At 41.6% G+C, this 24096-nt stretch overlaps 1 protein-coding gene across 1 annotated transcript in view; it reads left to right on the top strand.

Moving 5' to 3' along the window:
* The window catches only part of AKT1 (v-akt murine thymoma viral oncogene homolog 1), a 68342-nt gene extending 53322 nt beyond the window's left edge, over positions 1-15020 (top strand). The window contains exons 10-13 of the mRNA XM_009881360.1: positions 263-477; positions 8642-8729; positions 13517-13619; positions 14323-15020. Coding sequence (XP_009879662.1) covers positions 263-477; positions 8642-8729; positions 13517-13619; positions 14323-14402 — 486 coding nt within the window. The 3' untranslated portion in view covers positions 14403-15020. The remainder of the gene's footprint in view (positions 1-262; positions 478-8641; positions 8730-13516; positions 13620-14322) is intronic.
* The last annotated feature ends 9076 nt before the right edge of the window (positions 15021-24096 follow it).

Raw genomic sequence — 24096 nt, 5'->3', positions numbered from 1 at the left:
CATAATGTGAGGGAGGGTGGGAGGAAGAGGAGAAGGAAGCTGCCATAATGTACCCACTGCCTCCTTTTCCTCCTCCTGCTCACCTGATGCGGTGAACATGGATGCCAGTTCATCTCAAATGGATCCTCTGCAAATGCTGTGCTGGTAGTTCCAGCTGTGACATGAAAAGATGATCTTGCTGGGGTAAATTTTGCCTCTTGAGTTCTGTGTTCATACCTGGTTTGGGAATGTCTTCTAAAGCCTTTTCCTTATGTTTCTGCAGGTGCTGGAAGATAATGACTATGGCCGTGCAGTGGACTGGTGGGGTTTAGGAGTTGTGATGTATGAAATGATGTGTGGTCGGCTCCCTTTCTACAATCAGGACCACGAAAAGCTCTTTGAACTCATCCTTATGGAGGAGATTAGATTTCCACGCACTTTGTCACCTGAAGCAAAATCTCTCTTGTCGGGTTTGCTGAAGAAAGATCCTAAGCAAAGGTGAGACTGTTGCTTAATAGTTGCACTTTTAAGCACTCGTGCCCTCAGAAATACCAAAAAAAAGGAGGCGGGGGGAAATTCTGTTGAAGGCTTCACAAAGAAGTTAATAATTGTGCTATGCAGAGGTTTGTACATGAAAGGGAACTATCCTCAAGACAGGTGACTTAAAAGTGACTGTTTCTATGCTGCTGTATGAAATGCCCATATCGCCATCCTTGAAAAACAATTGAAAATGGTACTGCACAAAGTGCTATTGCATGCATGCGTGCCAACCATTTTACTTTATTTAAAATTGAGGAAGGTATTTCAGTCGAAATTGTAGTTTTGTTTCTAATCCATTCAAAATGATCATCCACAAAGATGCAGCAAGTGGACCTACTCATTTCTATTTTAATCTTTGATGTGAGCTGACGCCGCAAGTAGCGACATGAAGCAGCTTTGGTAATCAGAAGGCAGAACTTCAGAATATTAATTCAGAATATTATTGCTATTAATGCAAAACTATAGCCTGGGACAAAGCAAGTTAACCCTGCCTTCAGTCATAACGAATCCAGTAGTTGGTGTGGGTCATAAGCTTCTCTGCACTGAATACTTTCACCTTCTGTCCCAGTTCAGGGTGCTGTCCGTTTTCTGAATTTTTTTTTAAATTTGTGCCAGTGATTTAGCATCCTGCTTTGGACAGTAGGTGGTGGTGTTTGTACCATGTTTGTGGTGGAGTTTATACCATGCTTAATCTACTTTTCCTATTTCCTTCTTTTGTTTTTGGGGTTTTTTTTTTGGTTTTTTTTTTCCTCTGTGCTGTATTATTTAAAAGGTAACCCTTGGTTTAAAAACAGAAAAAAACAAAACAAAAAAACCCCAAGCCCTTAATGGCTAACAAAAAGAAAATAGAACAAGATCCAAAAAGGATGTTGACCTTCTCACAAAGATAAACATAAGTTTAAAACACTGTCATCTTGTCAGCCCAGACATTTTAAAAACAAATAATATTGTGACTGTGCCCCTGATCCTCCTGTCCTGAACCTTCCACTGTAAATGGGCCCCAAATAGGAAATCTTTCATGTGAGGTGCAAGCAGAATATTCTGGTTTGCTTTCTGATGTTTGTTTAGTCTGTGTGTGTGCGTGCACATAGCAGGAAAATGTTTTTTGCCAGTACATAGATACTTGTAGCAAGGATTTTTATCATCCCTGCAGGCTGTTTCCATCACTATTTTTGATGGCAAATCCTGTTGAGAGGTCTTGTAATGCAAATCCACCATTTGTGCTACCAGAGGATTCAACATAGCGGTGACACTGGGAATGGGGAACAGTTGTAGTCAGGAACGTGGCCAGCCTTGTACTAGGTGGCAACAGCTGCACACCCCTCCTGACCCCGGCGCCTGCGAGGGGACCTCCAGGAGAAGGTGCTCTAATTGATTAGCAGCACCCCCCCGGCACTGCGCTCTGCGAGCGAGCGTGGTTGCAGCCCCTGCCAAGAGGAGTCCTGTCCAGGACAGCGCAGGGTTAGATACAGTTGTGACCCTTTTGTAGCTTATTCAGGTGGGGCCTTTCCATCACTGGAAACACAAGCAGCATCTGCTGTAATTTGTTCTTAAAGGAGCATCTCTGTTGAACCAAAATGCAATTTGTTTACAAACAAAGAACGCCCACTTGTTTCTAATTACAAGGTTTTCCCAATGCCAATAATTACTCCACAATATGCTCATTTTATACAAATAGCCGCTTCTTCACATGTATCTTCTGCAGGCTTGGAACCAACGATGCTCTGATCTGTTGGACAGATGATTTTCATGCTGCTGATAGACATAACTATAGACTAGACAAGCCTGCACACATGCCCGCAGCTTGCTAATTACACTGGTGCTTCCCAAGCTTTTTGGATCATGGACCATTCTTAAATACGGGTTTCTCACCAATCACTGTTCACTCAGCTTTTTAACTGAAGTTGCAATTCTGCAAATCCCCTGCACTTCGTGGCATTTCAGGCAGTATGGAGAGCTGAGCTGGAAGCACTAGGGGTAGAAGTCCTAAGTCTCGGCCTTGTAGGTTTATGTTCTTTTTACTGTGGAGTCTGTGTGCTGGGCGCCTGGCATACTTGGTAGTTGACTTATAGTGGACCCACATTGAAGAAAACCATCCAGATGGCTACAGAAATACATTCACTGAAAAGTTAAATAACGTGCGATAGTCGGTTGACATTAGCCCATTGATGATGACTTGGGGAACCACTGTGTAATTCAACAGAAATCCCCTCTTCCACAAAGCCCACTGGTGGACAGAAATTGGTGTCATCATAATGTTGTCTGTGGCAGAAAACATCAGAATTGATGGCATTTAGTAACTGCTGATGAACTCCAGAGTGGGACAGAGGAGACAGCCAAAACCATGAGAAAAATGAAACTGGGAGGTGTTGTCCCTTCCCGTAAAATCCTCAAAAAAACCCTAACAACAAAAAAGGTTGAAATAATGAAGCTCAGCGATGGGGATATTTAAAGTTAAATATCAAGGAGCTAGGGCATTGTGACCTGCGTCAGTGAATTAAATCTTAAAAATTACCTGTTGTACTAAGCTGGATATATAGAAGCAGTCTTAGCACTCTGCATTCAGTAATACCAGTTCAGTCTCAAACTTACAGACATATGGGGAAAATGTGAAGAACAATAAATTGCATTCTGCTTTTAATCATGGCTGTTTTCTAAATTTGGACATAAAAAATCCATTTTGTAAGAGAAAAGGAATTTTGAAGTTTCTTTGGGGATTGATAGAAGTTTATTAATCTCGTAATGCAAGCCCTAATTTTCCTAAGAAGGAAAAAATCTATTCTGTAAATATTTCCTTTTAATCTGACCTGAAATTCTCCTTCAGTGCTTTGTAACATGTATCAAATGGAAGGAGGTAATCAGAGTATTTTTTCCACGCATAAAACAGCAAAGTTTTTAACTTTTGTTATTCTTTCTCTGGCTGTGGAGACTGCAACCTGTGGAAGTGGGCACGGATCAGAGCGTTCCACGTAAATGGGCTGAGTTTAGATGGGTGGGTGCGTTTCTAATCAGCAGAGCGTCTAACAAGCTCTGAATCTTGGCAGGTTTTAAACTTGAGAGAACTTCAGGATGGTTTCATATCAATTTTGATCATGTGTTTTCACTACATGCCTTGGTGCTCCCTGTCATAGGTCAGGGTTATTCAGCCTCTTTCGGATGGGGTTTGTCACAAGCTGCTTCATCTACTTCTGTCTTCTGTGGTTCTGTTGGACTTTGCCATTCATGAAGAATGAGAGTAAGAAGATGCAGCATTTCAAAAATGCCAGTTAAAAGATTTAAGGATTTCACAGAGTTGTAGTTCTGGCTTTGGAGTGCTGAAGGTGGTCACAGGGAACTGGCAATCAGTCTTTGCAGGCACACAGAGACCTGGCACTTCGTTCTTTCTAGTGATGGAGGTACTTTCCACACCCTGAGTGCAGCTTTGGCTGCAGACACTCAGGAATATCAGGGTTAATCAAGCCTTCACCTGCATGAAAACCAAACTGTGGTTTGTTTGGTTGGGTTTTTTTTTCTCCTTGTGAAAGAAGGTGATTTGTAATTAAGGTGTATGTCTGTGTTCTCTGTTCGTGGTGCTCTGCTATGGGAAGGGTAGATGGCTTGAGCAAACTTGCTCTCAGACACAGCTAGGTCTGCAGCCCACACAGCCACTGCTGGAGTTGGAAGAGGTAGAGATGACAGTCATGGGGGCTGCAGGGGCCTGGAGGTGGCTCTGGCTAGCTGGTGGCAAGCCAGAGGAGGTAACCTCGAATAGTTCTCTTGGGCAGCAGACTTCATGCCTTGTGGGCATCCAGAATTTTGGAACTGTGTGTGCCAAGTTCTTATGTTTGCTCTGAAACATGCGCCCTGAGTACAAAAGTGTTTCTATCTCCAGACAAGTCCAGTGTCCTGGGTGTCACTTGAACTGCAGAGTGTTCATCAAGTCTTCATACATGTTTCACCAGGTGCTCTGGGGTAGATTGAAATTTAGCTGTTGTATATGATAATTTTAGTCTAAAATCAGTTCAGGCCAAAGCTGTTCAGAATGAGCTTGGACAAACTCAGACAGTTCACCCATAAGAAATCTAAACTGAAGCTGAGGAAAACATAAAAGGCAAATTTAAAGAGATTTTTTTTTTTTTTTTTCCCCAGCTTTCTAGAAACCGGTAGTTCAGGGACTTCCCAAGCCTCAGCATCCTCAAATGTGACTCCTCTGTGGTTACTAATGTTGTGGAGTGGGAGCTTTTCCAATGTTACTGGATCCACTGTGTTTGTATCGCTTGCATGTCGTTAATGAAGAAATGGGGAATTAAAGCTCAGCACAGAGCTGGGAGTTGTATTAGGCTTTCCGAAAGTCTTAATCTGTGAGCAGGAAAGCCCCCAAAGACTGCATGTACAGGGCTTTGGGAAGAATGTGGCCTTTTCCTTCCAAATCTGGAGTCATCAAACCATGCTGTTCCCAAAGCCAGCCAGAGCTTCTCCGTGCTGCTAGTGCTGGTCACAGGAAAGCAATGTAGATGCGGTTTTGAAATCCTTCCCTGTGGCTATTATAGGCCTGCGAAGGTAAGGGCCATAGTAAAAGAGGTTACTAGTCTCAATCCTGACTGTATCAGAGAAGGAGAAATATGTGTCTGTGTGCTCTGAGGTGGTGAACACAAACAGCTTTTGCTGAGCTGATTTTCTTGAGCCTTGTGGGTATGTTTGCACTGTTGTAGAACCAGGTTAGGGGGCTGGAGGAGTCAGAGAAATCGTGTGAAGACAGAATGGCAACAGAATTGATGCCTAAACTGTGGTCGTCATCTCAGTTGAGGATGGTGCACGCACAAATCTGTAAACAACAGAAATCTGTCACCTAAAAGTATGACAGTCTTCGGATGAGGATTCGCTCAGAGTCAGAATCTGTATTGTGGCTCCTAACGTGGGGAAGCACAAGCTTATGAATGGGGTTATTTGGCAGGGCAGAGCGAAGGCGGTCACTGCCCGCTTTCCTGTGTTGGAGCCTGGCTGTCCTTACTGTAGAAACTTTTTAACTATGAAACTAGAAGTTTGTGGGTTTCTTCTTAAAGAGCTGAGAATGGACATGGCTGCTGAGCTCTGTTTACTTTTACATGGACAAGTAGAGAAACAGTATTTTTCTTGTGATCCACTAATTGGGATCTTCTGGCCTGTGATAACAATACTTTCAGCGTTGACTGTGTGTTTATACACTATATTTTTTATATATATGTAAAGTTATAATACTTAAATTTTTAAAAAAATTTGCACATGATTTGTCTCTGATAGAGATAGCGGATTGCTCTTGATTTGTGGAGCACAGGCACTTGTCATTAAATCATTAAAGGAACTTGCAAGCAATACACAGTTCCATGAAAATTAAAAATGTGGAAATGGTTTCAGTTTAATAGTGATGTTGCACTTTATTAATAAATTTTCTCCTTGGGATTTAGCTGAAATATGGATACCAAGGCTCTCAAATTTTGAGGGAAGTTAAGTGAATAACCAGAGTTGTTTGGCAGGTATCTTTAAAGGAGACCAATTTAGACGGAAGTTTGGGTTTTAAAGAGGGGTTTTTTTGTTTGTTTTTTAATCGATTTTTGGCCTGTACACTTTCTGCTTTATTTCCTTGTGTACTGTAAATCTCAGTAGCTTTTTCTTTTTAAGTGCTATTTATAATGTTTTTGGTTCTGTCTGAAGACTCAGATGCACAACATTTAACTTTATTGTACAATAATCTTTTCAAGACTTTTATTCCTGCTATATTTTTCTTCAGTTGTTGCATGTCCTTATGAAAGACATACCCACTGCTCTTTCAGTTCACAGTCGTGCTTAACCATGATTTTTGCGTTAGGTGCTGGTTTAATTTTGTTCCCCTTGAGAGAGTCCTTTCATATTTATTCTGAAAAACAGGAGTGTGTTTTGGAATAAGTCTGTATCCAAAATATGAGGTTTCTGTCGTTTCCCCATTCACTTGAATGGATTTGTTTAATAGTATAGAGTTTTAAAAGGTAAGTAAAACATCTGGGGGTTCTCTTGGCATTTCCCTGAGTATGTATTTGCCCTTCATGGAACGAAGACTCATATTAGATAACTCTTCTCCAAAGTGCTCTGGCTGCAGCCAGCCAGCCTCCCTGCATGCTTCTGCAAAACAAGATTCAGGTTCTTCTTAGCTCATGGTCACTCCTGAACTTCTGTGCAAAAGTGCAGTCTATTGACATCTGTGGATAAAGAGGAGTGACTCCACCCTCTTCTTCTCCGGCCATTGTCATCTGCACTGGGGAAGCAACAAGGAGCCTGGTAGAGACATGGCAAAGCCTCTAGACCTGTGGGAAACCAGCTGAGAGACAATTACCCACCGAGTTTGTCTCTGTACCCAGGCTTCCCTGGAGTTTGTCTCTGTTCCAGGCTGCTCTGCAGCTGTATAACGTGCTGTCAGGCAGATGGGAGAGCCATCGTCCGGCTTGGTTTGGCCTGTGGGGCTCTAGGGTGAACTTAGGCTTGGTCTTAGAACTGACCTGGGGAAGGAGAGCATCACCCAACACTTTGTGACTCGAAGACTGAGGATCCGTTCCCTGTTCACTGCATGTTTCCCGAAGGAATGTGAAGGAGCAAGCCCCTTGGGTTGCTGTGCCACTAAATGAAAGAGGGCTGGGAAGCAAGCATGGACTCTGAGCTGCCGGGCACCTCTGCTGCTTGGTCTCTCTGGTACAGCTGTGGCCTCTGCCGGCTTGTGCTCTCTGAAGACAGTGCTCGGGCACGGCTGAGAGAGTTGCATGCACCGGGATCCATTCCCAGTCAGCAGTATGGACAAAGTGTCACTGTATTTGATGACTCCTCACTAAACAATCATTCAAGGCTATCCCAATAGCATTGTACCTTCAAACTATGCCCCAGAGCATGCAGTACAGTCTCAAGCTGTCAAAATACCACCACTTCAGTAGGCTGTAGCACAGGCTTCACATTATCTCTGATATTCTGAACCGAAACCCTTCCCTCTACCCCCAAATAATCATGTATTAAGGCCGCAGGGTTACTGCATGGGGCGCAGAGGAGATTCAGGGCTAACTGCTGCACAGCAAGGACGAGGACTGGTGGGGCAGCTTGCATTCAGGTTCAGAGAACAGTCCTTGGCCCGTTTTTCTGTCACAGTGTAGCTTTAGCCTTGGTCACGTAGAGCCATTGTTCCAAGCTCTTAAAATAGGGATAATATCTCAGTTTGCCAGTGGCACTAAGAATTGGAGAACAGGCAGATCCTAGAGGTCAGACTGGATCAACATGGTGCACCTCTTCCACTTAAAATCCTGAGTGTCGTCTTAACCTTGTTACCTGAAAGTGAGTCTCCTGCTGATTACTCAGTATGTGTTTTGTTTTCTCAGTGCATGCCGTTGCTTGCAGATGTGGTTCAATCTTTTAGAGAACATTTTAACCTCCACAGCAAAATTTAAGCATCTGTTAGCTCAAGACTGCAACCAAACTGATTGCATCTATAAGCTGCGTGGACAGTTTTATTTTGGAATAAAAGTGCTTTATCTTGATATACCTTAAGTCAGTAAAACACCCTTTGTGCTTTCGTGAAGCCGAGGAGGAGGAAGGATTTGCATACAACACGATATGATCACTGCAGATGTCAACTGTTTGCTTTAATGGAAATTTAAATCAGGTTGCATAAATCAGTTTGTCTTACAAATCCTTGCCTCTTACACTTCAAAATCAAATTCAGTTTTACTGCTGGTATCACTCTGCTCTAGAAAATTGTAAGAGGTAGTCACTTGTTAATTTAGAAAGAGGGGTGTGTGGCTCAGACCTTTTACTGGCAGGATCTGCTGTGGTCCCTAGAACAGCATCTTTCCTGAAGGGTGGGTCTTTTGAACTGTGATATTATTTTTTTTTTTTGGTTTCTTTGTTTGTTTAAGAGAGACCTTTATTCTAATTCTATTTGTTAGTCTGTTTTCAAATCTTTTAGTGGAACTGTGTTGAAGCCTAAAATGGCCTATCCTACAGCCCTTGCACAAAACCAAATGTGAAACAAATGCTAGAACTGCTCCCAAATGTATTATATAAACTCTGAATTTCTTCGTTACCATTTAATATAAATTTTGAGAAAAATAACTGTACGCAAACATTTCATTGCTTATTTTGCCCCAAACAGGTTAGGTGGTGGTCCTGATGATGCCAAGGAGATTATGCAGCACAAATTCTTTGCTGGCATTGTTTGGCAAGACGTATACGAGAAAAAGGTACTTATACAACTGTTCTCCCAAGGTGAATTGTAGCTGTGGATATACTGAGTGTTTCAAAATTTTATTGCCTTCTGTAAGGTACACAGAAGCCCTCCATGAAAGAGGTTTGCAATTGTTTTTAACGAGGCTAAACTGCTTCGTGTTTCTTAAAGTACTGTAATCGGATTACTTCTGAACCAAAGCTTTTTTTCGCAATGAGGAGAGTATCTCTCAATGAGATACCTGGGTTTGTGACTGAATAAATAGGATGCAACCAAAATTGCTTCCAAATTTAGACAGTATATAAGCTTTTAAAATGGCTTTTCCTGTGAATTCTTGCTGCCATTCCTTTCTGTCAGCTGACGTACCCCTTGCATGCCCAGCAGTTACTGTTGGTTCCTGAGCGTCTGAAGCAAAACCTCCCAGAAGCAGTAGTGGAAGATGGGTTATTTGTTCCCTTTGCGTTTTTCCTGTCTGGAATGATGAAAATAGACTGAATAGACAAATGCAGAGAAGTGAAGGCTTTTACATCAATCCAAGCCTAATATTTCCTTTTTGGTGACAGAAGGCTGATGCAAAGTGTCTGCACTTTATGGTGATTCTCACTGGTTTTCCTTTACACTGAGTTTGTAGGCTTTCCAGTGGGAGCCACTGAAGTCAAGGAGCCCAGCCCTTTCTCCATGAATGTGTTTTATCAGTTGTCTGTGTCTCACTGTCCCTTCATTCACAGATAACTTATTCCACTCCTTCAGGATGCCCCGATTTGTGCTCTTGGGGTGATCTGCTGTTGTCCTCTCCCATTTGATTCTCACCAGCCACATTTTCCATTAACGCTCACGTAAAATGCAGCTAACTAAAACGTGGGTCTGGTGATTCAAGGCTTCCATCTACTGGAGCCACATGATCTTACTCAATCCCAGCCTTTCCCGATTTCCCTTCTTCCCCCGGCAGCTCCTCATGATACCAGATCTCGTTTGATCTCTTAAGTACAGTGTAGTTCTCGCTCCAGTTGGTGGGAGCAGGTAAGAAACTTAGCAGAAACTGAGTGTGAATTCTTTGGATTCTTTCAGTAAAATTAATACAGTGATTTATTAGCAATGTTTGTATTCTTTAAAAAAATTAAGCATAACACCGCTGGTTTCCATACCGTAGTGGGACAGTTGTCCAGTGCTTATATACAATTACAAAGAGTGCTCTGTTTCCTTCTCTTCTTTCACTTCCTCACCCGTTTGTGTGACTAAAGGGAACTGAAAAAATCATAAGTTTTTGTGCCTTGAAAGTGTAAGATGGAGTTTAGACTTCTGTCCTTTCAAAGCGTCCCTTGAGAGAGAGCTGCATGCAGTCATGAGGGCAGGAGGGAGTTGCATGGAGTTTATTCAGTATAATGTAAAATAATAATAATAAAATAATAAAAATATAAATAAAATATAATAAAAATAAAAATAATAAAAATAATGTAACAGGAGGTTATTCCCATTTTCACCCAGCTGACAAGCTGAATACTTGGGGTTTTGCTATTTTTTGCAGTTTAAGGTAAAAAGTTGTTAACAAGGTTCAAATGTCTTCAGTGAAGTTCTTTTTCATTTGATAGTAGTCCTGGTTCCCTGAACGGAGGAGAAATCACACAAGCTGGAGGCCATTTATTTATCCATAGGACTGAGAAAGCCTTCATAAATTGCTCCATAGTAGTCCTAACTCAGATTGTTGTGGAAATTACCAGGAAATTCCAAATGTTACATATTTTGGAGAAAACAGTGTGCTAATTGAGACTATTTCTGACCTTGGCATATCCAAGGAGACTAGATTCTGGTTTTGTTCCTGTCCTGTCAGCATGTGCATCTGAAACAGCCATGCTGTGCAAGTGAAGAGATTTCAAAAAGCCTGTGAGTAATTGCTGCCCATGTTCTGGGTGGTCCAAATTGGATCCTGCAGCATTTACCCGAAACGCAGTCTCAGGGATAAAAGCGGAATTTTGTCAGCTGCCTAGAGGTGGTTATGTGCTAAGCTTGGTTACCCGCTATCTCCAGGTAACGGTGAATATGTTTATGAATATAGGCTTGGGGTAATCGAGAACACTTACTTTGTAATTAAGCTTTTTGGAAACATAGCTTTGCTTTGAATTATAAGGAGTTTTGAATAACTGGGGTTGTCCCAAGAATTTAAAATATTCATTAGACTCTCCTGGAAGAGTGTTGTTATTTGTCTCTGGTGCAAAGAAAGGTGCGATTTAATTTGCAGTGTTTTGCCCACCCACAAGCGAAACATAGGCAGTAAGATTTTAATCACATGTTTTTTTTTCCTGGTCTTTTTTGTCTCTTAAACCAACATAAACCTGCAGGTATCACGCTGGTCCGCAGCAGTGGGAGGCTCCAGGTGGCACCTCTCTGTCAGTTGAACTGCAGAGCTATTGCAGTGACAGCTTTTCAGTAAAGCAACATATTTGCTTGGTAAAGCCAGCGTTAGAGCTTTCTGCGGCTTCCTCTCTGTTTCCAGCTTAATGTTCTGAATTTGACAGCTCAGGGGGAAAAAAAAAAATATTATCTTGTGGGTGTATCATAATCTGTCTCAAATTGCTTTTAACAGATACTAAAATAAAAGGGAAAATGATACGGGCCACGCTAGCCCATTACACATGTGTTCCGATTTAGGATTGCTGCTCCGAGTCATTTTGATGTGCAGAGTTCAGGTGTCTGCTGCAGTGCCCAAGTCCTAAATCACTCTGCGCTGCGCGCAGCAAGCTAGAGCGACTGGGAGCATTGCGAGTGCCAAAACCACCATTAGCTTAAAAGGACAGCTAGAACTTCACACACGCCTGCACACACACAGCTCGGCAAAAACAAACCGAGGTTCGCTTTAAGGAATAGGTAGACAACTGCTGCAAGGAGAAGGAGAATAGAGTTAAAATGTGAAAGAAAGAATGCTCATTCTCAAGAGGATTTGTATACATAATATGCTGGTTTGACTTGATTGAGAACAGCATTATTAACATTATAATGCGAAGCATTTTCTCTTCAGTAGCTTCAGGGGGACTGTAAGGTTCAGAGTGACTTGTAGCTTTGGGATATCCTGTTTCCTTTTCCTTCTTAAATTCAGGACATAAAGACCACTTCTAAGGACCTCATTTTTTTTCACAGGAACGTTTGCACGTTCCTTTGAGCCATCCTTGGGTACAGAGGATAATTAATAATTTTAAAAAATGATTATTAATATATACTGCAATTGTACTCTTATAATAAACAGAATTTTTATGTCTCTTAATTTTTAAAGATTTGTTTAAAACTGTAGAATGTTTCTCTGTATTTAGAAATATCACCTTATGTGTAGATTACACTTCTTAAAGTGTTCATGTTGAAAATGCAGGAGCTTCATTGAATTGTTGTTTGTAAGACAGGGCAACGCTGTTAGGTGCTCTCAAAACAGATCAGAAAGGTGATTCTGGCAATAGGGAGCTTGAAGCTAGTGCTTTTCTTACTTACTGACTTGCCAAGCAAATGATTCTTCAGATGTAAGGTAGAGAAAAGGTTGGGGGTGGGAAAGAGGTGTTTTGTACATTCAAGATTTGCTGTTTTCCAGGTAGTGATTTCTGTCAGTGTCATTCTTGCTTCTGTAAGAGCAGAAGTGCAAGTCTCGGGGTCACTCCTTAATTCCAGCTGGAGCAATTTACCATTTGCCTTGATAAACCTTTCCCTGCAGTTTCAGATTGGAAGCCATATACTTCCTCAATCACGCTCATAAATTGTTGCCTGGTGTGGCTCAGTGCTATTAAAAGATGGCCATGCTTAACCCCAGTGGTGGGCGAACTGAAGCCCAGCGCCGAGAGCTATTACATGTCCTCTGTGGGAGGGCTGAGAACAGTGTTTACATTCTGTTTCTACCGCATCGTACAGCGGGGAGGTGAGCGAGGTCTGAATCCCAGCGCCGTTGCCCTCCAAAATTGTACGTGTTCCAACTCTGTGCATCTGTATGCAACTAGCTCCACCAGCCCGCTTCCCAGGCGCGCTCCTCCTCCAGCCCCAGCCAAGCAGCTCCGCTCCATCTGGAGTTCCTCTTGCCAGAGCTTGCCTAGGTACACATGGATGATTTTCCAGCCTCTCTGCCCAAGCGAGTGTCAAGAATAAAACCCAAATAGTGCTACTCGTGGTGTAACAAGAGGAGGATGTTCACTGCTAAGTGTGCTGGGGTGTTGGGTTTTTTTTTGTTTTTTTTTTTTTTTTGGTAAGCGCTCCAGATTTGCTAAGTTCAGAGTTGGTATCAAACTGCTTTTGGAGACTGGGAATATAAAAACTTAACACTGTTGCTGCCTTGTCCTAAATTTTCCCAGGTTGTCCGACGTACAGCACAGCTGCTGTCAGAGCTGCATGGGCACAGTAGCTCTGTAGCTGAAATTTTTTTTTTGTGAACATTACAACCCTTGTGGTGATGCACAAGACGAGCTGATCAGTTTGGTATCACTGAGCATCTTCCTTTCTCATTTTCATCCTCCTCAAGCATAAATCTGACTAGATGCAGTTGACAATTTCCATATAATTAGGTGGGGAACCAGTATATACTATTATTTTTAAACATTTGTAAGCATATTATTTATTACTTGATGAAATGTTAGGATTCTAGGTTTTTCTTTGTGCAACTAAATTCTAGAGGCAAAATGCCTTAAATGCCCCATAAATAGGAAGCACACACCTAAATATATACTTTTTACTGTGTATGGTTCCTTTTTTATGAACTGGCATTTTTAAACTTATTTTAGGAATGTAGTAACAGTGCTGCAAGCTGTAAATAGACAGTATTCTTTTTTCTTTTCATAGCTTGTACCTCCGTTTAAGCCACAAGTTACATCTGAAACAGACACAAGATACTTTGATGAAGAATTTACAGCACAGATGATAACAATCACTCCTCCTGACCAAGGTAAAGTTTTCCCAAATGTTGCCCACTATGTTCTCCAGTCGACCAGAAATAATTTACTGTAACGTTACCTGGTCTCTTCAGAACATCTGAAAAAGCATCAGTTTAAACTTCTTGGTCATATACATATATAGAAACCCAGGAAGTTGGTGAACTGATGCGAAACTTTCCACGTGTCTTTCCAGTTTGAGAAATGAAAAACCTCTTTTAGAAGATAGTGAAATTATTTGTACTCTTGTCTTTTCCAAATCTGCCCATTCCCACTGGAAAATAATTCTGTTCATGAGATCTGCATGCGTACATCTGCTCACACGCTGTGTATATGGAAGCAGTCAATTGAGTATGGGCTAATGTCCATATTCAATAAAAATATATTTTATTTTCATGGTAAGTGAGCATGTTTGATGCTCTGAAACAGCAATTGCCAGAAATTCAGAACACTGAATATGGATTGAAGCAATGCAGCTCCTAGAGATTTCAAATGGACATCTGAACAACTGTTTACCTGCAACAGTCAGGATATTCTGTGATGCCCATTTAATGGAGTGAGGCTCAAGACTTTCTGTTTCTGTGCCCTTTCAAGTTGTGGAAGAAAAAGGGGACAGTGAAGTTTTCTGAAATAACTCTACTGTGCATTATCTTACTGTTTGTTTACTTAAAATCAAAAAGATAGAAAATGTTGTCTACTGTTTTTCTCATTTTTCAGATGACAGCATGGATTGTGTAGATAACGAGAGAAGACCTCATTTTCCTCAGTTCTCCTATTCAGCCAGTGGAACCGCTTAATGTTTTGCAATGTTTTCCCATTCAGAAACAAAACAGACTGCATTTTGGGGACCTTACTTCAATGGACACTAGAGAACTTTCTATATTATCTGAATTACAAACTGTGTTTGTATTACGATTTAGATGAATTTGTAGGAAGCCTCACAGATTCTGTATTTAAAACAATTCTTTGATGCATTTTTGAGAAGGAAAACAAATCCATTCTTAAAAGTATTACGGCAAGGCTTTTATGCTGAATGACCATAGGTTTTTAAGAATATACACCAAAACTGTTTACTTTAGAAATAATTAAGGTATTCAACATATCAGCAACTCTGACCAGAAAAATTCCCTTATTTTATTTATTTCATACAGTTCATTATCTAAATATAGAATCTGCACTCTGAACAATTAGATTTATATAGGAAGATATAAGACTTTAGTAGCTAGTGCAATAATATAAGCAACAAAGTGAACAAACTCTGGAGGGTTAAGGTTCAAACTCATTTTGGACAGCAGTGAAGTGTCATCCAACTCCAGAAAACCGACTATAGGAACAGCATTAATGGCCTCAGTGAGGTAAATCAAAAAGCAAAAGTTATTTTTGTTATAACATCTGCTACAAGACATTACATATCAAACCAAATCCAGTGGAATTGCCACGTCGTACAGATAAGTATTCCATTCTAGGCAGTGCATTTAATTATTCCATTTGCATAGAGTTTAGGAATACTTCATAGGATTGGCTTCTCAGAACCTAGAAAACGCTTGATTTACCAATCTGATATGAAATGCAACAATGCAAAATCACCCACTTTCACCACTGTATAAAAATACCATGCAGGTCTAAGGGAGAAATCATCTTAATGAGTGAGTCAACCAGACAAAAGTACATTTTGGCACTGAAGTAATGACTTGTTGCCGCTTTTTTTTAATGAAAAGATATATGAATATATATAAACACTTAATGATTTTTTGCATCATGCCAGATCATTTCTTCTTTCTTGAGTGTGCATTAAAGGTATCAGCCAACAGGTTGTGGTGCCTTCTCACTCTTGAAGATTCACTTTAACAGTGTTTCCCATGTATAAGAAAAAAAAACTAGGTTGAAACTTCATATGTGTTTGAATAATAATGGTGTTCAAAAAGTGAATTTTTTTTTGTTTGTTTTTCATTTTTAATCTTAGTGGAAAATTCCCCACACCCTATTTTTGTTGTATCATGTTTCTTTGTAATTTTCATAAAAGCAGTCTTATTCTGTCTCTGCAGCGAATGAATTTATTCCATTGTAGGTTGCGTTCTCTTAAGTTGCTTTTTTTGTTTTTCATTCTCTTGACTGTATAAAAAAATGATGACATGTACTGCAGTTAACTAGCATTTAATTTTTTTATTTGAAAGGGAGTATGTTATGAAAACCCTTGCTTCCCCTTTCCATCAGAAACTGCTGTGTTTGCACAGAGAGCCCATCATCTTGATTTTTTTTTTTTTTTTAACAACATTCAACTCTAGTATTTTTACTCATGATATGAAAGTTTCCCTCCAAATACTTAAATAAAAACTGCTTTAACAAGTTAGGTTCTTATTTCTTGTGGTAGGAGCCTTCTGAATTTGTAGAGATGCAACAACTGCTCCAGTTTCTTGAGTCTGATTTGCACATCACTGAGGGATTTAGGCTCTTCTGCCCCTCCTTAGTTGTTTCATCTCTGTGCTGTCATTATGTAAAGGCAATTTTGGAAAATGTTTGTTAAAAGAAATACACCCTGTGCCAGAAATAGTTTGTCTTGTGGTGAATGAGGGACAGGCCTCATTTTGCTGTCCTCCTGATGCCAGTGAGATTGTGTTACTGAGGCCCTCATCTTCAAAGGTATTTCTATTCCAGTCACTCGGGCCAGTGTACAATATATAATACTGCGTTTCCTTTCTAGGGACTAATATTAATCGCTTCTGGGAGGTAGTTATACAAGGCTGGAATGTCCTTTTTTGAACAAGAATGCAGAGAAAAATACAAGAACATCCAGGAACAACTGCAGTATGCTTCAAACGAAGCACAGAAGTTGCACCTGTAGTAAGCCAGTAAACATCCAAAACGTTTTCTGGTTCAAGGAATAAGCTATAATTGCCAGCAGAATTTACCACACATTTTATGCAAGGAGGGAAGGTGAAAGAAGGGATTTCTGTCTCTGTAGAGACTGATGCTGGACAGGCTGTCCCGCTCTGCAACTCTTGATCTCTTAACTGCTCTCCTTCCTTTGCTCCCAAGCCTTCATCTGAGTTTGCAGCCAGCCCGGGGATGAAGTCCAAAGAACTCTTCTGCAAGTCTACAAGCCCCGACAAGTTCTGAACTAAGACGCTTCGTGCATCCAAATATAGGCAACACGAATGAGCAGAGGTTACCATAATCTGCCCCGGGAAAATCTGGTTGTTCCAAATGCAGGAACAGACATGGATCGGGTTGTTCTGTTGAGGCTGATTATGTCTCAGAACGGTATTTTTTCTGCCGGTTGTTGCTAATGGATTTTTGTTTTATCTCCCATATATAAAGTGGAACTTAAAGAAAAAAAAAAAAGCTGCCAAAAAGGTCTGGGAATCTTAGTATCGTTAGCAACAGTGAGCCGTGAGTGCCACACCTGAACATGGGGTCTTTTTGGTATTCTCCCTCATTTTGCCTGTGATTATTCAAAATGCCTTGCCTCTCCTCTATAATTGAATGATTACCGGCATTACGGCTGTCTACCTGCAAATGTGAAGTGTGTTCTTTAAATTTTGATTTAGCACAGAAAATCCTATCACAAAAGTCTGTGCCCTGAGCATCGCTCGCCTTGGCTTGCTTTTGTACCACATATGCAGAGACTGCTTAAATCCTGCATGTTCCTTTAGCTCTTTTGTTTGAAAACCCAAAACTTTTCAAACTCTCTGTACAGCCAAAACCTCCTCATTCTTCCTTCTGGCATTGACAAATGTCATCTTGCTCTGGTGTGGTACACCACAGCAAAGGTGGTGCATCCCAGGTGCAGAACACTGGTGGTATACATATGTTACAGCCCGGGAACTCGGTTGTAAACTCAGGTTGGGAGAAAAACAGAAAAAAACTTTGCAAGAGCAAATAAATAACATGCAGTCTCTGTGTGCCTCTGACTGCAGTTGGAAGATGAGGTCAGCAGAGCACTGGTCAAAACAAAGCTGCTTGTGCTGTTTGGAGTTAAGCGACATCAGCAGAAGCCAGGTAACTCTGCAAATCCCATTTTATATTCTCTTGTATAACTAAAGCCTCCGGTACGATCCCATTAGGATACTTCCCTTTAAACTGGGCGAAGATCACCCTGCTTTGTAGCATTCCCAACTCTGCACAAACTATGACCTCTCATGGCCCACAATAAACTAAGCAGCTCTGTCTTCCTTTTTTCTTTCTCCCCCGTCGCCTCTCCAGCAGGTAACCTCCACGTCCTCTCCAGCTGCTGCACTGCTCTCGGGCAGGCCTCGAGTCTCTCTCGGCTGCTGTTGGAATTTGCTCCTGCTTTTCCACCCGAGAAACAAATTAAGATAGTTTTTGGAAGTGTAGGGGTAAAAACTTCCCTTGATTGTTGGAGCTGGATGATCTTTGCTTTAACTGGAGGTGAATTTTCTTGTCTGCTACTTTGGGTTGCTTACGTGCATTTAATGGCTCAGTGCAAGAGTATTGTATTCTTCACACTCTGAAATGTTCGTGTTGGGGTTTTTTTTAATCTTTGTCAGAGAAAATACCCCATTGCTTTTCAGAGAGCTAAGTCAGATTTTTATCTCCAGTAGCGGGATTTAGGACGATGGTCCCAAATTAGAGGTCACAACCTGTAGTGGGAATGCAAATTCCAAGGAGATGGGGTTGCAGAAGTGAAGCCCACACCTGTGAGAGCTGCATGGGTTTTCTGCCTGAGAAATTTGGGAAATGATAATTTAGGAGGAAGGTTTGATTTATTTCACTGTATCTAAAAGAGCTTCAGAGGTGAAAACACATTTGAAGAAATGAGTGAATGTGAAAGGATTCTTCAGTGTTGCAAATGAGTGTGTTTGTCTTCCACTTTTAGCTCAATTTTCTTAATAACAGGGAGGTTAATTGCCACTAGAAGTAAACCGAAAAGAACACACAGTGCCTATAGCAAATGGGAGCTTATTATCCCCAATGCAGCTGAGCGTACAGACGTTTGGTAGCTCTGTCTAATGGAACATATGTTGCATTCTAATCAGGTGATGACTAGTTGCTCTGTGTCTCAAATCATTTAAAAAAAAACCCAACATTTTGTTACAGTAGTCCCTGCATGCCACGATTTTTTTTTTTTTTTTTTAATTTAAAGTTTTGTAACTGCTGGTCACCATCCTGGGTTTGTGAGCAATGGTGGGTTCTCTCTTAAGGACGAGATCAAGGACGTTGTATGTGAAAACACTGCTTCCCTCTGTGGTTTTTCAGCGTGCTGGTAACTTGGGTCTCAGTTTCTCCTTCGCTGAAGCGCTGCTTCACACGGTTGTCTGCCTGCCACTGCTCACTACCTGTTTTCTCTTGAGGTGGACTTTATCAACTTCTTCCTGTGTTTAAATGTAACCCAGGTCTATGCTAAGATTCCATTTTTAGGAACTTTTCCACACTTGTTACTTCATGTTTTCTTCCATATTGCCATAACTGCTTGTTGCTTGGAGTTTGTTTCAAGAAGATAATGACCGCCTTGGTTTGAGATGCTGTCCAGGTGTCCGAGTCCCACCTTTTTCTCATTTTCTTTTATGACATTGGCCCTGGTCATCCCAAGTTCATTGCAGTTAGTGTTTTAAGCAAAGTATGTGTATCTTTGTTGAATTCATACAGGTTTTATTGCATTATAGTTCTGTAATTTCCTCAGGGATATGAGGAGTATATTGGATTCTACTATATTATCACTGAAGCGGAGGTTGTCAGCGTGTTCCTCTAAAGCAGGAACATGAGCGCTTGCCCTCGCGGTGCTTGAGATGCGTGCAGGCAGGCTGGATACTCCAGGTTTCCTCCAGTTTCTCTCCAGGAGAGAAAACCCTGAGCGATAGTTACTCTTTCAGGTGGCGGCTGATGGCTGCTTTGCGTTCGGATTTGCACTCTGACGGGATCCTTTGGCTCTTTCGGAAAGGCTGCGTTAACAGCATCACCACCGGGCACTTTGATCTCCGCTTGGTTTTGGTGGTTGCAGCTTTTCCTTTCCACAATGTCATGCCCAGAATAGATTCCTTGTAATGTTCCTCTCACCTGTCTGACACGGGTCGCTCAGAAATTGTTTGTCGCGCGGGCTGGAGCTGCCAGCTCCCTGAAGGTGGCTGCCACCTGGAGCCTCGCAGCTGCACCACTGGATTTGCATATGCTTCCAGTTTGCTGACTGCTGTTGAAAATGCCGGTTGGACTTAGGTCTCCTGACGGAATTGACGCCGGCAGCTCGGCACACTGCAGCAGCGCCTCATCAGGAGCCCCAGAACGGCTGAGGGCACAGTCCGCACCGTAGAGGCTCCTCCGCCTGAAATTGGCTTTTTAGTTTTAATTCGGTGAAGTGCAAATCTGACTGTGAAGAACAATTGCAACACCTTTTCCCACGCACAGGCCTGGCACATGGGCACAATACCGCATTTGAGTGATTTTTTTATTTTTATTTTTTAATAGCTAATGAACTTTTCTAGTGTACTTGATAAATTGCTCCAATGATTCGAAAGGCTTCACGGACGTGCAGAAAGCTCAAAACATAAGCCCTTTAATGAACTTTAATAACGAAAATGGAGCGATACTATTCTTATGATGGTTGCAGCATATAGTAGGCTTCCCATATTGTATGTTCAGCTGCTGTGATTGTTCCTTATTCTGATATGATTGGGGGCAATGAAACTGAACAGGAAGACGGGAGTACCTGCTGGCAGTCCAGTAACAAGTATAAAATGAAACTGAATAAAAACAGAGTGGAGAGAGCAAGGTGGCGTGGTGCAACTGCAGACTGCAAAGTTGCAGTGGAAGGGAAGTCTTCAGAAAGCAGAACAAAATGTACTTATTTACACAGGTGGGGTTGTCATAAATTTAATGTGTAACTAAGATAAAGGGATTAAACTTAGTATCTTCCTTTTCTTGATTGTAAAACTTGAAATCACATTACCTTTCCAAAGTTTTACTTTCCATGCTCATTTGCTCAGCTGTTGAGGAAGTGGAGATCAAAGGTGACTGTTTGTTATTTAATATGGATTATTTTTTTTTTTATTTCTAATAGGAGCAAACTGAGTTGTGATGAGGGTAATGCTTCCTGGGCTGCCCAGTAGTTTTCCAGGTTACTTTGAGAGACCTGTCACATCTGTGCTTTGTTAGAGGTAGGAGAGGTTTCCTAACACTCTAGGAAAGCACTGAGACTGACTGAAGAAGTCAGTGTGTGAGCGACGCAGTGTTGTCTGGGGTTCCTCTATACAAAACAGTCGTGTCAACTCTCTTTTCACATCAGTGCTGGTGGCCCAGTTGTTATTAGCAATCTCTCCATAATGAAAAAGCACAGGTGCATGTTACAAGGAAGGAAAAGTCCAACAAGGATACTTCTCCAACATGCAGCAAACCCTAGATATAAATACACCTATTTTTCTAACAGGTTCAGCTGAGATTCTCAGAGTACGGAGATGCATGCATGCACATGTCTCGGTAGCAGATGATACGGGTACGCAGACTGGTGGAGGCCCGGAGCACTCGAGGGCTGCTGGAGAGGAAGGCTGGAGCGGCACAAAGAGGCTTCCAACTTCCCATCTGGAAAAATCCCCCACAGGAGCACAGGCAATGGTAATGCCATCTGTCTTGCTTCTGCAGAGCGGATCTCCTCTCCTGGGAGCAGGAAAAAAGCTGGCACAGGGAGGTGGGCTTTCACTTCCCTGCTGCACGGAGGTTGGATGCAGTTTGCTGGGTGTTACCTGTAGAGACCAGGCTGCTCACTTCTGTCCCCTCTCTTTATTTCACCTTTTGACTTTTTCCTCATGACACCTTCCACCTTCCCCTGCCCTTCCCCAGCAGACAATAAACAATGGATTCCTTCCTCCTCTTCTGCCCTGCCTTCTCTCACTTTTTTTTTTTTTTAGGCTGCCTTAGCCTATTTCAGATCTTCTGCAATCCTTTCTAGAGGGTTTATTATGAACTGGACATAATATCTCTTACTCTAAATAATTATTTTCTCTTGGGCATTGTCCTGATGCTGGATGTTCCTTGGGTTGCTGTGGAGACTTTAGAGACCCCATATACAGCTAAGCTCCCTTTTAAATGGTAAAAGAAACTTTCAAGAGCCTCTTTCCTTGGTCTCTCGGACAAGTGCAGATCTAATGAGCAAAAGGAGGTAGGGTAGTTAAAGCCTGTAGCATAGTCCTTCCTTCTCCCACCAGCACTTACCTGGTGCGGCACACAAACTGGGAGAAGGCCCTGGCCGTAGCTTCCAGTGTGGGTCAGGACTGTATCTGCTGCTGGTCTGGGTGTGGTGGCTTTCTTAGAAGATGATACAAAGTACTGAAGACAACCAAGTATTTGACTTTAGGGATGGACATAAAATATTACTCATATCTTATCTATAATGAAATCTTATTTAGATACTACAGTTCCTTAATGTAGCAAAGCTGGGTCAGTTAATTTTGTCATCTGACCCAAACCTATAGGACCACTTTACGTTGTCTATGTAAACCTGTATCCTCAGGGTTTCCTGTAGAGTATTGACTTGTGTGTTATGGCCTGAAATGCTGGGTTTACCAAAGAAAAGAGCATGTCTCCCATTGAATTTTAAAGTGATTTCCTTTTCCTATTGATATTTTTAGCATCCTTTCTGTAGTGGAAGCATAACTAGAAATCGCTAGGGTAAGAAGAGGAGATAACTGCCCAGCACCTTTCGTCATTCATTCCTATTTCTTTAGCAGAGTTCAAAGGGAGTCCGTTGCTTTCAGAAAAACCAGTCTGGTCATTCCTTACTGTCTGGCATCCCTAAATTTGTGTGGTTTTCCAGCTGGTAGATGTAAGAAACCTAGGGAAAGCAAAACAGCCCATTTCTCTGCCCATTAGCTTAGCTTTTCATTGTACCAAGTTTAACCTATCCAGAACTCTCTGTAAAAATCTAGTTAAATCCTGGTAAGACATTGACTGATAATTGCTGATGGAAGACACTTACATATTTTCTTTAATTCTTTAAAACTCTTAAGAACTCTTTAAAATCTGGGAAGCTAATACCAACCTTCTTCAGCATCCTCAAGTTCACCACCTTCGTCTGCCGCCTGTACATCCCGAGACCTATTTAATCCGCTTTTCTAGTGGTGTGAAAGGCTTTGCGGTCCGACCCAACAAAATCGGTTAAACTCTTGGACGCAGGACTTAATCATGTCCTTTCCCATCCCACTTCTGCAGAACAACTGAGGCTTTCTGTCCCTGGCACCCATCCCTCGTTATCCCCCAGGAACCCACTGATCTAATTTTTCTAAGAGGAACTGGGGGGGAAGTCCTGCCAGGCAGCTCAGTGGAAGTTGCCCAAGAAGTTTCAACACCCTATTCCTGGATGATACTGTCCCATCCTATAGTTACCCTGCTTGGCTCCAGCTAGTCTGCAGATGCAGCTTCAGAATAAAATCAAGACAATATAACCTCCGTATTGCTTCCCTCCCCCCCATATTTAGGCAGCACGGTGAAACACAAACATATGGACTCCATAAATTCTTTTGTGAATGGCCTTGTGTTAAATAGTCAGCCAAAGCAATGGTTATCATTAAACAAATAATGACAACACTAGAGTGTAACACAAATTACACACAGGACGAGATCCTCAGCTGTGTAGCTCAGTTTGCCCAATGGCACTAGGCTGATTTACACCCGCCCTTTGGGCTTGGTGTTAGTGCTGTCAGCTAACCGCTGCAAAACCAACAAGACATCCACGCTATCCTCTTGCAAACCTTAAAGAAGTGCTCTTGCAGCTTGCTAAACTCTGAATGGAACGATGTTCTGTAGCGTTTGCAGAAGAACAGTACACGATAGCAAATCTTTCAATAAACATACAGCGTAATCAAGAATGTATCCACAGCTAAGCAAACCAGACTAAAACAACTGAAATAAAACACTGCTGGAGACAGGTTTAAATATAGACTGCCTCAAAAGTATGTGAAGAGCAGTTTTATTGCCGGGGCAAACTGTCTCTCAGTAATATGAAATGCCATGGGGAATGTGTCAGAATAGTTTGCTGTAACAAATAAACACACATGCACACGCACTCCCCAGCCTACTGAAATTTTTATGTAATTAACTGTAAATTCTTACGTACAATCTAGGTATTCCCAAAGCTTTCTGAGCAGTAATGAAACTTTAAAGCATATTACATTAAAATAAGTATCAAAATAATGATCATAAATTTATGTCACACCTTGCGAGGAGCTCAGTTCATAGCACTTTTGCTTGTGTGGCATCTGACCAGATTGTCAAAACCCATTCTTACAGGGTGCTGCAGGGTACTATAACTTAAGTGATTCATGCATGCAGCTGTTGGAACTGCTTGTTGGGTTGTGAAAAAGCTCACAGTGCCAAGTGCTGATCTAAGAGAACTCAGATCTCCACCAGCCGTCTTGGCTCTGAGGAGTTACTGAACAACAGATGGTAGCATGAGTTTAAGCAAACTAAGAAAATATTCCGAGTGGAGGAATAAAGTTAAAAGCCTCACAAGAACTGAAATTCTTGAGAAAATACAGAGAAAGAGTG

Source organism: Charadrius vociferus, unplaced genomic scaffold (assembly GCF_000708025.1).
Source record: "Charadrius vociferus isolate BGI_N301 unplaced genomic scaffold, ASM70802v2 scaffold763, whole genome shotgun sequence".
NCBI classification, from domain to species: Eukaryota; Metazoa; Chordata; class Aves; order Charadriiformes; family Charadriidae; genus Charadrius; species Charadrius vociferus.
This window is presented reverse-complemented; position numbering and strand designations above follow the sequence as displayed.